The 16,281-nt window shown below is 29.9% G+C and overlaps 1 protein-coding gene across 2 annotated transcripts in view; it reads left to right on the forward strand.

Moving 5' to 3' along the window:
• Positions 1–2,541: 2,541 nt before the first annotated feature.
• The window catches only part of LOC107449821 (cell adhesion molecule Dscam1), a 356,610-nt gene continuing 342,870 nt past the window's right edge, over positions 2,542–16,281 (forward strand). For both annotated transcript variants that reach the window (XM_071177996.1, XM_071177997.1), the window contains exon 1: positions 2,542–3,564. In XM_071177996.1, coding sequence (XP_071034097.1) covers positions 3,483–3,564 — 82 coding nt within the window. In that variant the 5' untranslated portion in view covers positions 2,542–3,482. The remainder of the gene's footprint in view (positions 3,565–16,281) is intronic.

Below are 16,281 nucleotides of genomic sequence, written 5' to 3' on the forward strand. Positions count from 1 at the left end.
ACTTCTATCCTAAATTTTTGAAAAAACTGTCTCCCTTATTTAAACAATTATGATTTTAATTAGTATATTAGTTACTTAAATCTGTAAAAGCTAGTGCTTATGAGAGAAAAATCAAGCTATAAGATAAAATAGTTTCCTGTTCTTGGCAATATATTCAACAGTTCCATAATTTCTTATATGTTTACAGCTTTTACGAAGATATTAAAAACATTTCGAGTTTTTTTGACATTATGAGGATACAACTTATACGAAAAAACGTATATAAAATTTTTACTTCCTTAACTTTTTTGAAATTCTGAAACTGGTTTTTCTCATAAAAGAAATATTTTTTTTATCCCTATATATGTAAAATATTTGAAACATAAGATGTTCATTTAAAGCTACGTAATTAACTAAAAGTTTCTCAATCACTGCAAGAATATATACGTATAATGATAAGAAAAATGTTGCGATATTCAAATAATTTCTTTAAATATATATTCTTACTATGCACTTCATATTTATGAAAATCACTGTTTTAAAGAAAATCAAGCCAGAGATGTAGTGCTGCGCAAAATTTAAACCTCGCTGTGCATTTAGTGTTCAGCAAATTAAAAGAACACTTGAATTATTATTTAATCCAAAAGCAAGGAAAAATTCACTCTTACTAAATTTTAAAAGCAATGCAAAACTTATGAAAAGCAATGCAAAACTTAATTTTGAATAATATGAGACATCAGGAATAATATAACATAGCACACATAAAACGATCTAAAGGCTGATAAAATATTAAACAACTTTTAGTTTTTCAAATCTAGAACACCATGATTAAATGTAAGTTTATGCACAATGACTTTCACTTCGAATGAGAATATTTCGAAGCCTTAAAAATTTAGTGATAAAAAAAATTAAGCAAACATTGGCTCTTCTTGAATATGAGAATATTAAAAAAATGGAATATACGCGAGGGAATACGGAAAAATTGCTTCTTTGCGTAGCAGCTGTTACAATAAAAAAATTGCATTTACATTATGTGATGTTAAATAAACGTTCCTCGTGTGTTTTTATATTGAAAAAAGCACTAAAATAAAGAAATGAAATAATTATATATATATATATATATATATTTTACTAAATTCATTATTATTGATTTTATTAATAGTTTAAAAAAGAAANAGAATTATTTTCTCGTATATATAAAGTGCCGGGTAAAGCTCTCGGAAGTATAATTAAAACCTTTTTGTTTCACGAATTTTAATGAAAAGGAATTACAAAGAATCAGATTTATGCGTTAGAGGGTTATTTTGGGTTTTAATTAAGATGATAACAGTAGTAGTATCATTATTCCCCCCCTCCTAGTTAAGGCATGAATTTAGTGGTATCTAAAAGTAATTTTAAAAAACAGCTTAGTTTAAGAATTTGAAATAATTACTTTCTATTATGTTTAATATTAATAATTATAATAATATCCTTACATTTCAAATTCGAAACAAATAGAAAATATTTTAGTTGACAATAATTTATTAATGAGTTTCGTTGAAGGTGAAAATAGTAGTAATATCATTACCCGTTTTTTAAACAAATAAGCAATATTAAAATAAGAAATTTCATTCTTTCACAAATCTGAAGTAAGTAGAAAAATATACGCTATAAATATTTAAACGATAGATTTTATTTCAGTTGAAAACGGTTGTATCATGATTTGTATCTCTTTAAGCTAAAAAATGTAGCACTGTCGTACAATATTTTAAAAAATTTTATTGAATTATTTAAAATAATTATTTTCTATTATGGGTAGTAAAATATGTTCAATTTTTCTCTCTTAAATTAAAATGTCATTTAATTTAAAATGACTTAAATGTTTATCACTAAATGAAACTAATTTTCAAAATTTATTGTTACATTCGGCATTAAAAATGCCAATTTTTGTTGATGTGTTATCTATAATTTTTATTTTGCTATTTGTGTATCAGTTAAATTTCAGCAAATAAGAGGCATATTTTTCAAAAGACCAAGCCTAAAAGCAACATATTTTCAGTTGTCAGACTCTACTACAAACTTAAAATTTGCATGCTTCTAAAGTGTAATTTACTATACTAAATCTAGATAACAATTCTAAATCTAATTATTTATTTTTCACCAACTTGCGTCAATATATATCAAAACTCACTTATCACAACCATACATTTTCAAATAAAATGAAAAAAAATAGATTCTTTAATTTTCAAATGATTTGAATTTGTTTTTAATCGAAGAAAAAAATAGTTTTTAGCAATGTATAGATAAAATATATTTCTACCGGTTTTATTGTACAATAGAAATAGAATATCTAAGTAAATATGCATAATGTATCTCCCGCATATTTTATTAAGACGTAATCACTATAGCATAAAGGAAGAAAAAATCGTTCTTGTGAAATCAGTAGAAGTATCAATTGGTTCGAATATCCAGAATATCCAATCTTTAACCGGTCTTCTTGAAATTGGAAAATGCGCTCTACCCTTTCCTACGAGACTGCGCGCACTCGAATGTGCTGCCATCGGAGCTTCTGCTAAAACCTAAGTCCGCGGACGAGTTGCTTCCATAGTAAGGACAGATCTTCGATTGCTCGGCGAGACTTCGCTTGCTTTTCGAACACTACTCTCCGGCAACCGGTGTTTCTCTCCACGTGGCTTTACGAACCAGGATTTTTTTTTTCTTCTCTTGCTAATGTGCGTTAAATTGTGCATTTTTTTCATCGACGCATGTAACTGATTTCAGTGAAACTGTGTTAAAAAGTTATACAATTAAGAGCGAATTATTTCCATCAAATGAATTCATCAGAATAATCTTCGAAGATGAGTGATTCAATATAACTAAAATTACATCCACAGTTTTTATTGCAATCAAAATAGGTTCAATTAAATCATAGAAAAATGTATACTTAAACTGTGTCAATTATCAAAACATATCGAAGAATAAATAGTCAGTTTTTATTGGAAGGAAGCATTTTTAGATTGCTGCACTATAATTCATTCAGTTAAAATATGCACTATCTATAACTTTCAGTTGTGCATTTGTTATACATTATCATCGTTTATGATCGATTTATCTTGAAACATCTATTTCAAAGAATTGTTTAACAAATCGAATCTATTTGGTGAATAATAGCATACTACAGATAAAAACTTAGTAATATGCATTATACATGATCATTTAGAACAAAAAGAATGAATTTATAGAGAATATTATTGCCAATAAGCGGTGCATTCTGTACTCTTATTGATCTGGACTTCGATTCGGCATAAAAGCAACAGGTTCATCAGAAATCAAACCTAATAACAAAATAGAAAATAGGTTCTAGGGGGGGGGAAGAACGTATTTCGTGTGATCGTTTCATCATTAACTGGCGAAATCGTCGTCGCCGGAGTTCCAGCTGTAAATATTTGAACTGACAGGCAATTAGAGAAGTGCCCGGATCAATATGTTTATGATGAGATTTGCTTTTAGAAGTGCCCGTTAATATGACAGAAGCTTCTCGAATGCTGAGCATTATGCTTCCACACTTGTTGATGATGATGTTTGCAGTTGTTTTAATACCGAAGGGTAAGTCGTTATATCTATATTGCTTTTAAAAATTTGTCTATTTGGGTGTTAATACAATGTTTATAAATTTTTAACAAGTTTCCTTTTTCTTTTAATTTTTCTTTGAATCCTGAGACATGGTTCATAAAATCTACCGTTATACAGTATACGTTATGTTAAAATCCAACATTATTTAAACTTTGTAAAGGCTTCAAACGAAGTACATTGTTAGTGGAACAAAATTTTTAAAGTTAATGTGATTGGTAGAGTTCAATTTTGATGCACATTATGGTTCATTTGAAAAGTTTGTATCTAACTATAGCAAGTCATTGAATTTCAATGATTAAATACAGAATTCAGGACCAGTGTTATTTTTCTTAGTTTCAATTTTAAATTAAAAATAATTGAAAGGGAATAAGAAGTAACAATATCATTTATTTACGCTAAAAAAATCAAAAACGCACGTGCAACAGCTATTTTCTTTAAAACAGTTATTTAATGGCAGTTATATAATTTTAACTCTTTCGATATATGAGGCAGTAAGAAGTCCATCTGTAAGAAGAAAAAAACTCATCACTAGCGTATTTATATTGTACATTCACTAACAAAAAATACATTAACAGAATTTTTTTTAGAAAGTTCTTTTTTTTACATCAAACTTTTATCAGTTAAGCTGAAGATATGAACCCTTTTTTAAATTGTCCTTTGTATTTAAAGTTCTAAAATTATCCGTGTCACAGCGTTGTGTAATTTATAAAAAGATAAAAAAAAGGTTTGTAATGTTAAAGAAAAGTTAAATATGATGGTTCATGTATAGTATATAAACACGGATAGTAAAAGATTTATGTCTTTCCTTTTGCTTATAAAACATACATTTAAAACTTTGCATAAAAATGCAAGTTACTAAGCTGTTAATAAATATTTGTAATTATAGTCCTTCCGGAAATATTGCTACATTGTTAAGAATTGTAAAATGCGTTGAACCATAATGTCATAAAACTTTGCTGCAATCTTAAATACGATTTGAAGAACTGTATTATTATAAAATGAAATCTTTTTGAAACTCATAAGATACATTGGTTCAAATTAAATGGAAATATAATTTAAATGAGCACCCTTTTTAAGTTGCAACAACTTTGTTTGAAGCTCAAAGTGAGTAACAAAATTATGGTTCAGCATTAAGCTGATTCATTATACGCTTAATCTTATAATATATGATATTTAGGGAATTTCCGAAAACTGCACATGAATCTATCATTTTTCTATAATAATTATGTATTGAATATTTTTTGCAGTTCAGAATTATTTTCTCGTATCTTTGAATCTGAAATTATTTTTAAGGTGGAATCCTTCTTTAAGGTTATTTCTTTTAAGAATTTTTACATATCTGACTTAGCAGATTATTTTTTATTTTACTTATTTTGTATAAAACGATAGATTAACATTTATTGCAAAAACATGTAATGTATTTTTGATGTAACGAGAACACTTACACAGCATTTTTTTTATTTCCTCTTGTTTTTTCTTTAACTACACTTGAAACAAAATAGAAAATTTCTGTTTAGGTTTAGATGAACAGGATATAGTTTTAATTTTTGACGATTATTGCACATGGGACAACTTATTTTGCTTGCTTTAGGTGAAAATTATTATTAATTAATCACCAATTACATAGAAACGATATTGCTACATTTTTCCGAATTGATTCATTGACAGCAATGCTAGTGAAATAATCTAAATTCATTCCGTTACGTGAATAATAAAAATATTTACTTATGAAAATTAATACATTTGGACGGTAAACCTTTTTAACGATTGTTCCTAAACTTAGTACTGTCTGAATATTCTTCCTTCCTGTAGCAATTTGGTGTAGGTCAAACGATGCTTCGTTATAAAAGTAAACATCAAAAAAAGAAGAAAAAAACGAAACATCCATGCCTTACAATTCGGTTTTATATCATTATTTTAAGCAAGCTAGTATTTTGTATAACATAATGATCACTAATGATTACAGAATATCACTGTTTCATAGTAATTTTATTCACTCTATCATTATGGCATTTATAATAGTGTAAAAATGTTTGAATTACCCTAATCAATTTATAACTGATCGGGTTTTTCTCTTTGCAATCATCATCTTTGTTAAACCTTTATATGGCCACTTTTTTCTAACAATATTAAAATACTTTTGAGATTGATTTATGAAAAAAAATTGATTTAGCTTACAACCTAAAATTGGGTTAATTTTTAGGGCTATTTTTGTGGAGAGAAGGTATCACTTGAGGATTTATCAAAATTTTCCTTGATGTAAAGAATGACCCTTAAACTTGAGCTTCTGTGCTCATAAATAACCAATTTATAAATTAAAGAAATATGTTCTCGATGAGCAATCATCAAATGAAGGAACGCATATCAAGGAAGAGAAGTCCCTTCTTGGCCCCACGCAAACCTTTTCTGTCGCCCATATTTATGTACAGAAATTTCTGAAAATATTTTGGAAATTATCAACAGATGGTGACACAAAACATAAGCTTAAAAATAACTACTTATTGACAGTTAAAAATTACTGAATTATTTTTATGCAAGAATATTTACTACAGCCTTGAAAAAGCTTAAAACAAATCTGAAAAAATTCCCACTTTTCACGCATGTCATCAACTTCTATCATCCAAAATTATTATTATTACTAGCATTATATATTTGACATGAATGATGTTTTACCGTTATGATAAATGTAGCGTCCTTCTGGCAGTTTTTGAAAATTTCGTTTAAGTGGAAAATAAATAGTTTTGAAACAAAGAATAAAATTTTCGTTGTATTAGTATATTGCAACGTTAAATAGAAAATATTTTTTTAAATTTTTTTAATAAGACAAACGTTAAAATATTATAATATTATTGTCCGATCCTAATTATCTAAATCTTGCATATATTAATCGAATTTGTTGACTGAATCATTAATAAATTTTCAGCATTTGTTTAAGCATAAAGTTGAAGTTCATATTATTTTGATGAATTTTGAAATTTTTCTAAACAATTTTTAATTAATAAATATTATTATACTAGCTTTTATGACAAACATGTGTTAAAAAATTTAAGGAAGAATTATCGTAATTGAATTAAAATTGTAAATATGTTGTTCAAAAGTATAATATTTTGAAACTAATTACTTTTGTTTTTAAAAAATTTACTATATTATAGAATTATACATTTTTTAAATATATGATGCCTTTCTTATATACATCGTCATACTCATTTTTATACTTCATACTAGCTGAATATCTGCTCTTCTTAAGTCTCAGCGGCGTGACAGTACTGTGCCTATCTCAGTTTTCTTGACATTGGCCTCTGGGTTGCAGGAGCAGATGTTCTAGTTGGACAGTCAGCCGAACGCAAATACCCCAGTATAATTATTTGCCCTTATATAATTATTACCACTGTATAATTATTATCCCCAGTATCTAGTCCCCAAATCATACCTAGTACTCATTTTACCGACCCACTGAAGGGATGAAAGGATGAGTCAACCTTACCCGTCCCGAGAATCGAACACAGGACCGGTTGCATGAAAACGCAAAATGCTACCTCTCAGCCACCGAGACAGGTCATCCACTTTTCTTATGGGGGAAAATAATCAGTAAATCAGTTCTGAGCAACACTAAGAAATCACGCAAAAAACTGATAAACCAACAAAATAGAAATTGAAATAAAGTTTTTATTTAGCAACATATCTTAATCCAATACCGTAAAACCACCCTTCCCGTGGCTTTACGGTATTGGATTAAGCTAACCACGATTTCAGCAATCCATCCCATCAAAATGCAGATAACTGTATTCATTTGCAAAAAGTGCTATTTAATTAAATAATATTGTTTTTCCGTACATAATTTTACATTTCGGTACATTCGGCACATTTTTTTCATTTCGAAAAACCAGAATTTTAAGTTATTTAGTTTTTTAGAATTCACTTTTTAAAGCATAATCATGAACAAACTAAACACGTGGTTTAATATAACTTAAATACTAATTTGGAGAAGTGGTCCGTTTATGTCATCAGGTGAACGTGATGACATAAACGGAACGGATAAATAAATAAATAATTGCAAAATCCCAAACAACGCGCAAAAAAACTAATTTTTTTCTATTAAAGAGATCTATGAGTTAGCAAACATTAATGTTTTTATCATTAACATATTTGAAAAAAAAGAAAGAAAAAAAAATAGAATCATCTACATTTCAATTTATATGAAACGCGAGCTCATAACGAGTTACGAGTATTCAAAGATTTCGAAGAACGATTCAGGTGAAATATTTAAACGATTATTTGGATGGGGGACTAAAATTGATCTTTTCATCAACTATCCAAATTACAGGACGCTAACAAAACTTTTCTAGACTTATAAGAGAGGTTATAAGAGATAGTTATAAAAATTTATTAACTTAAACAAATTCTTCTTATTGTTTTTATCGTTATCAGCAACGTGGAGATACATAAACATCAATTATCATTTGTATCGATTAAGTAAAATTTGCATCGATTAAGTTAATTTTTACGGCGAACTTACTTTTTGAGGAGAAAAAATACTCGTAAGTGTAACGAACTTCATCCAAATTAGTAGAGTTGACCATTCAATTATAGGGTCGACTTTTTTCTTAGGGAAAAAATCCCCTGGACTCCAATTGCAACGGAATTCAGCGAAATTAGTAGATTCGTCTGCTAAATTATGCAACAAGCCTATTGAAGCTTCTTAACTCAATTCGATAAAGTACACAATTTTTCAATGGTGATTCCATCATGCTACGGATACAAAAGTCACAGGTTTGATCCCAGCTGGCCCCATAGACATCTCTTTTGCTTTCGCACTACCTCCACGTTGCTGATAACGAACACGCGACTCTCTCTATTTTCGGCAGATAGCAGCACGATACACTTAACCTCGTTACATTTGCTCGCCAAGATTCGACAAACCAATCGCCTTAGTCTCACTAAACATAAAGGTCCGGGATCAAGATAACTTTAACTAGAAGAACTATTTACTAATAATATTCAAATATGTTAGAGAGAAAAATTTCGGTCAGGATTGTTGTATTTTTATCGTCCTTACAGCTTACGTCCCTATAGTATAAATGTATTTCTACAATTAGTCACTGACTGCAGTTTTTTCCCTGATCCTCAACCGTATCTTAACTGTGAATGCTCTAACGTAGTAAATTGAAGTACTTATTATTTATCTTTCTTAAAAAGTAACGTTTCCATGTACCCATTATACGAAACTTTTTCTCAATGCTGTTTTATTTTCAGTGCACCTACATTTTTGAGTGCTGTTGTTCTGATTTCTTCATCAACACACTCTTTCATGCGAGTCAAACCATGACCTTAAATCGCGTAACTGAAGAATACTTCCACCAACGATTCATTTCTACAAACACAACGCAACCCCTTTCCTCCCCCAGAACTCTCTCCCAGATCGAAAGCCCAGCCATAAATGATTCATGAAATTGCAGTTCAAACATGTTCTTTATTTTGTGCGATGTCATATTTGAAATTCTGAATGTTTCGGTAACCAAGCTGTCCTCTCAAATGGTTTAATTAACATAATAGGGTGGAACCACGGGGCGGCTCCAATTCCCGATTGCAGTTTGTGTCATTTCGTCCGACGCTTCAATTCACACAAAAGACTCCTCCGCTTTTATTTTAGGAGCCATTTTAACTCTCATAAACTGAATTCAAAGGAACAGTTAATAAATTACCTTAACTGCCATTTACACATTTATGAGCAAAATACAATCCATTATTTTTTTCCTCTCTTGTTCCATTGCTTAGATAATGACAGGAAATATTTAAACGAAAGAAGATTTTTAATATATTTAAAATGTTAAGTATATATATATATATATATTGAGTTACGGTTTCATTTTATTGTTTCAGATATAAAAAGTATTTTTGTCCCTATATATCACTGATTTGAGAAGCTTAGGACAGTACAGGACTCATAACCCTGTTTTGTTTAGAGATTTTTAAGTAAACATCGACAAAATTCTCTATTATCTTACTTTTTAACTTCAGATATCTTTTAGAAACTTATTAAATTTTTGGTCTTAAGTAAGTGATTTTTAAGGGAAAAACTGACAAAAAACTTAATGCAGGTTAACATGTTATATTTCTTTCAAGGGGTGCAAAAAAAAAGAAACGTCACAGAGTTTCAATTAATAAAAACGATTCCGGGATGATTAAATCAAAATTGGAAAATTAAGCTGTTTTATTCCTTCTAGATCGATGTAATTTGTGATTTCACCAAAAATCTCGAAACATCAGNAAAAAAAAAAAAAAAAAAAAAAAAAAAAAAAAAAAAAAAAAAAAAAAAAAAAAAAACTCATGCAATTAAACTTTTATAACCGGGTCCACACATGCTCATAATATTTTAAAGCATGTTACTAATTTGTTTTAAGGTTACATTGTATTAGGATATTAAATAGCTACCAGCTAATTACAGAAAGTACTTGTTTCAATGGAAGCTACCTGTTTCTTTCATTGTGTAAATGGCACTCAAATTTAATTTTGTCATGTTTGATAAGTGCAACGTCGATGTCTAGACGTTCGTAATATTAAAAGCAACAATTACATTAAACCATATTTTCCGGACTTTTTTTTATAATGAATTAAATAAATGGCTAATTTCTACTGTTAGCCACTATTTCATATGAAAAAGAGCCAATTTCTTACAGTGTAGATCATTAATAAGTTATGATAGAGAAGAATCTTTTAATTCTCGTAGACAAATTACGAAATTGAAAAAAAAATGTCTACTGCAATTTATGTTTTTGATATCTTACAACCTATGTTTGTTTGTTTGAGGAGATATATTATTAGTAATATACCTCTATAATCAGAAGAAATTATGTTGTGTTACCCTTTATTTTGTTTAAGACAGATTTCTCTCACAGATTTAACTGATTTTGTTAACACTTATAAAATTTAACTCGAAAAATTATACGAAGAAGTAATTGTATTTCTAATGAACCAGCAATATACCGTATTAATATTATCTGCATAAATTATGACATATCTTCACAAAACATTAAGTGTTTGGTTGAATATTAGAAATGCCTGTAATTTATATTTTGCTATTTGTGTTTGATACTAACAAAATCTATGCATTTGTACGCTAGGTGTGCGCAGGCATAAATTTCGTGTAATGGAAAGAATAAGTCATTCGTAATTTTATACGTTTTGCTTTCATGAAATGAGGAACCTTTCGTTACTGTATTGAAATTCGCCTTTTGCACTACTTGGAATGATGTATTTTTAATGACGAGTTATGCTTTTAAATAAGGAAATTTTAAACGTCCTTTTTGCTCTGATAACTGCCATTTCAGCAAAAGCTAGTTCTACCACGTCCAAAAAAGATTGTTTCAGATGATTTTACATAAAAGGACTTTTATTGATCCGTTCTGAACCTTTCTGCAATCAGCAGGTCACGCATAAGCCGATGAAACCCCGTGGAATAAAATACACAATCAAAACCAGCGTATCATCAAGGAAGAACGATGCCAAGAGGCGCTGATACTTGGCGCCAATGATCCCTTTCCTGTCTCAGGTTAATTAGGGAATCTCATCGCTTAGGGAATCTGCATTTCAAATTGGATCCCCCTAACTGTCTAGTTTAGGAGTCTAATGATCTATGGACAAACGATCGTCCAACTACTTTCCTTTTGTGAATTTTCAGGTACTCGAGTGCAGCTGCCTGTAAACCTCCTTTGTACTGAATTTTCCGTGGATTTGCAACTCCGCAAACATAATACTCTAACGCGAAAACGAGTTTCGGAAAGTTGAACGGATTATAAAAGCTACTTCGATATTCAATCTATTTGAAAGGTTTCTATTAAATCGAAACCTAAAATTTTCTAATGAAGTTCAAGTTTTGATGTTGCGAATAGTCTTCTCATGCACAGTAATGCCTCTTCCTTCAGTGTATACGAAATTATAAGGTTTCAGTTAAGAGATAATGGAAAGGTTTTAATTAAATAATATTTTAGCCATGTTTGTTTAGGTAAGTCGTTAGAGTATATTTCATAGAAGGAAATAAACTACGCTTCTTTTAATATCTACTTTTTAACTATTGAAGCGTCGTTATTTAACAGTTCAGGACAGTAATCTCACAATTCTCCCTCGACGGTCTAAGGCATCATATACGAGACGAGCGTTTCTTGCTCTAGTGGCCCGTGATCACACAAACGTGTTTCAATTAGATATTTTCGTAATACATCTCGTATTAGTACATATACGTACTCTTTAATACGTATATACTAGAAATACAGGGGCCTGGAGAAATGCTTCTTTTTCCTATCGTAGTACCTGAAAGAGTAAAAAATGGTAGTTAAATGCGGTTATTAAAATGGTTAGAAAAATACTATTCAAATTTTCATTGTTCAAGACTGTTTTTCTTCTTTAATATCTCATTAAGCGGCTTTTTTTGGATGGCAGAATTATACTCGCCGGTAAGGAACAATCACTTTGTTTTCTGGAGAAAAAAAAACCCAAATGTTAATAGTTTTTCCCTTGTGAATTAAGTTTATGATTCTTATTATTTAGCACTCAACCCAAACGATATTCTCTGCTCTAATGGCACACTCTTGGAAAGCAACTCACACAGCGAGTTTAAAGCTGAGTGTCATGGGCTTAATCATCAACGTTTTCAAGACTCAGCTTTGCTACACAGTGAGATCTCTATTAGTGGGGATCTGGTGGTCGTGCGTTCGATCCTGACTGCCGACTAAACAACCAGCTTGTATATGCAGCAAAAATGAATGCTGAATCTGTCGTGGCCTACCGTTGCTGTTGTGTGGGTGGAAGTGTGCAGAAGCTCAGTCGTTGTCCACATACTACCTGGCATCATACTACCTGGAAAACGGGGCAAAATGCTTGGTCATGGTTGGGTGGTGTTAAGGGAAAGGCTCTTAAATCCTTCCTCTGATGTATTGCGGGTGTTTGGAGAATGATGTAGTTTGTATTGATCACATAATTCTGGCACAGTTCAAAATGGATTTCCTGCTAAGATTGTTAAAAGTTGAAACCCCGAAAAAAGGGATTGGTAATACTAAGAACTAAGACGTAATTTAAATCTTATTAAAAGTGAAATCAGTCGTTTTCCTCAGCGAGTCAAAAATTTATAAAAAAAAACTGGTTTAAGATTGTAAGAGAAATTATGAGTTTTTAAATGAAGCATTTGACTTCCCAAGAAAAAAGTTTAAATATGTTGCCTACAAATTTATTTACTTCAAGATAAATTAAAAAATCTAAAATAAGTCGAATAGTTTTTCCATAAAAACTTAAAAATGCGACTTTGAAAAAGATAAATCCGCAAAAAAGAAACTGCGTTAAGAGACACTAATTTTCAATCGTTATCTTGCTTAAGTGCTTGAGACCATAGTAAATTCTTTGCTATTTTGGGGGTTAAAGATCCAGATCCGACAAAAAGAGAAGTTTATTCATAGAAAGAAAGTTTTCAGGGATGAGAACTACTCCGCTTTCTGGAAAAGTTTTAAAAAATTTGTAGCGAATATTATGACTTGTAGAATATTATGACTTGTAGAATAAAGATAATTACGCTCACTATTTTAAAATGTCACGACGTTATAACTGCAATAAATTTGTATGTCATACGCTACTTTAAAATTTAGATTCGTAGTGGTAGAAAATTTTCATAAAATGAAAAATATTAAACTAAAAATAACTTACATTTCATTAACACTGGACAATAATTTTTCACAAAGCAGTGTTGCGTTTTTGTATCAGATCTCGTCAAATATACGGTTATGATTTCAAATTCAGGGTTAGTCCCTCATTCTATTATGATTGGGTCCTAGTACATGGAAATACGGTGACTAGATTAACAGTAATAAAGATGCATGTTTTTTTTTGTTTTTCTCTTTCTTTACAAGCACGTACCAATTTGTTGGAAAAGACCTGAAATTTTTTTTTTCTCTAAAGGATCAATTCTCATGGTGGTTCTGGTTTGCTTTCGACGCTATTTTCACAATTGAGTAAATTTAAATATATTCTTTATTAGCCTAGAAAATTGCCTAAAATATTTCGTTTAGCCTACTCATTAAGAGTTTGACCTGTTCAGAACAGACAAAAGTGGAAGTCATCACTTCCTCAAACCTGCACGCTCCTAAAGTATACGTACACACCTAACCAACTACTTTCCTGGCTTATTAAAAAAAATTATATAATCATTATTGCAGCTCAAAACCACCCACTTTACTATCTGATATTTTCATCAATTTAGAAATCTCACTCTCAATTGAACATTTTTATCTCTTCCCCTTGGCGGAAAAAATCTGATTCAGAACATATAAAATACTGTTTCACAAACACAAAACTGCAAACGCCAAGTCTACACCCGATAAGAGTGCCATCATTATCTCACTCCGTCAAAATATAAGCAAAAACGCAGAGTGTGGTAGTGCAACAGTGTACACGTTCACCTGTTTGAATACTTTGGCTAGTCAAAAAGTGGAACTTAAAGAGCATAACAAAGTTCAACCTTACATTTTAATTATATTTTATATACGGAACAGCCGATCCAATTTTATATACGGAACATTGAACAGCCGACCCAATTTTAAGTTTACCACACTGTTCACCTCCGTAATCTTGGCATTCATCTTGGAATTTTGAACCTAACACAAAACCCAAGAGAACTCCTAAATCAAGAATAAGGTCAAACAGCAGCCATAAAAGACTTCGTGATAAAACTAACTAGCATCTGTGCTGCATGGAGATAAAAACTGCAAAAACTGACCATGGTCAGCCCAAAGGTAGGGGAATGCTAACCAATGAATGCTAACCGATGACCATTGAGGATATTTTATATCAGCACTGTGGTCGGTGTGAGAGGAAAGCAGGAGTCGGATCAGTAGCATGTATTTTTAAAAAAATTTAATGCTTAAAACTAAATAAAGTTCTAAGTTATTTTAAAACCGTTTTAGCTATATGCAAGTATTTTTAGCATTATATAATGTATTAAGCTTAATATCAACGCAATTGGTATAACTCAAATTTATTTTTGCTAATTTATCAAAAATTTATATTTTAATGAAATCTACGAAATTATTTAAAGAAAGGAGAATAAATAACTTCATTTTTTTATTCTCATTGCTAGATTTTTAATTATCAATTTTAAACTTTTTCGTTGAAAATCTCATTAAAGTCACTATCAAATCTCATTCAATGAAACGATTTAAAAATGAAAAAAAAAATATTTTCAGCTCTACATTTCGTTCAATGGGAAACTAGATAACCATCTAGAATTATTTCAAACTATTTAAAACATCCACTTCAAAAGTAGAAAAATGCTTTTTGAATGAAACTAGCTTAAAAATTTTAATTATTTGAAAAGGGAAGTAGACGAGCACTTCTTCGATTTTATCAAACATTTATTTCTTTCGCACAACAGTGAAAACCTACAGTTATATACAAATCAAATCTTATTTTTAAATTTTTGTGTGTTCTAAAATATTAACCTCATTTTTCCTTTTGCACCCCAAATTGCTTATATTTGAGACGGTTTTCCTTTAAACAGTCCATTTTGTTCGATTTATAGAACTCGAAGAGGCATGCATTTTTGTTTCATTTGCGTGATATTTAAAATTATAGAAAATAGATGTTTATAAAAATGTAATGCATTTGGAATTCGATGAAAATAGTGAATTTTCATTTTTCTTGAAACTTAATTTGTTCATTTGTCAAAGAGCGCAGATATTTAAATTTAGTTTTTATTTGATGCAAACAATACAGTCTTTTATTGAACAGAAAAATTCATTTTGAATTTAAATTAAAATCAAAGCTCATTTGTTTGGTAACAGAAAACTGCAATATATTTCGTGCTTGTGTTTACGTTTTTAAACAACACGCAAAATCATTATATGCGAAGAGTCGGATTTTGGCTTTGTATATTAAATATCTCCAAGTATCTCAAGTGCTAAACTATAAAGTGTTTGCAAAAAATCTAATTTCCTTTAACGTCAATTCAATACCACTACTATAAATTTATAGGACCCAGAAAAACCTTTGTAAATGTAAAAAGAAGTGTTGATATATAATATCTTTCCAAACAAACTAATTAAAAAGTATGCGCTTAAAATATTAAATAATATAGTTCACAGTAAGCTCGTTTTTGAATGGACTTCTTTGTATTGACAAATTATGGAAACTTTTATTGTTAGCCCGATGGAATGTGATTCATACCTAAAATTCGTCTATCAAAACGATCCCAAGCGAAGCAATCTTTAGAAAGGTTTTTAAACAATATAGCAAAGACGCCTAAGCTTAAATTATATTAATTAGAAAAACCAAAAATAAATATAGTTCACTGTGATCCAATAGAAAAATATTTTAATGCGTGAATATTTCATACGAATCTTTCAAATTAAGAAATCAAGCATAAAATAGTTTTTTTTCTGAATAAACATGCACTTTAGCGCCGTATTCAGATATTTGACACAAAAAATAGGGGAATGAGAGGAAATCTAAGAAATATGATTCCAATAATTTAATCAGTAAAGTGCTTGGAATTTAAGTTTCTTCAATGCCAGTTTTACCTTTTGTTCGCTTTACCTTATATTTGTAAACGCTCAGCAAATCGAAACACTTTTGAACTCAATTCAGGAATCGCTTGTTCAAAAACAATTCCATGACAACTTTTATATTTTATAAATGCTTATCATAGATTAA

Source organism: Parasteatoda tepidariorum, chromosome 1, assembly GCF_043381705.1.
Source record: "Parasteatoda tepidariorum isolate YZ-2023 chromosome 1, CAS_Ptep_4.0, whole genome shotgun sequence".
NCBI classification, from domain to species: domain Eukaryota; kingdom Metazoa; phylum Arthropoda; class Arachnida; order Araneae; family Theridiidae; genus Parasteatoda; species Parasteatoda tepidariorum.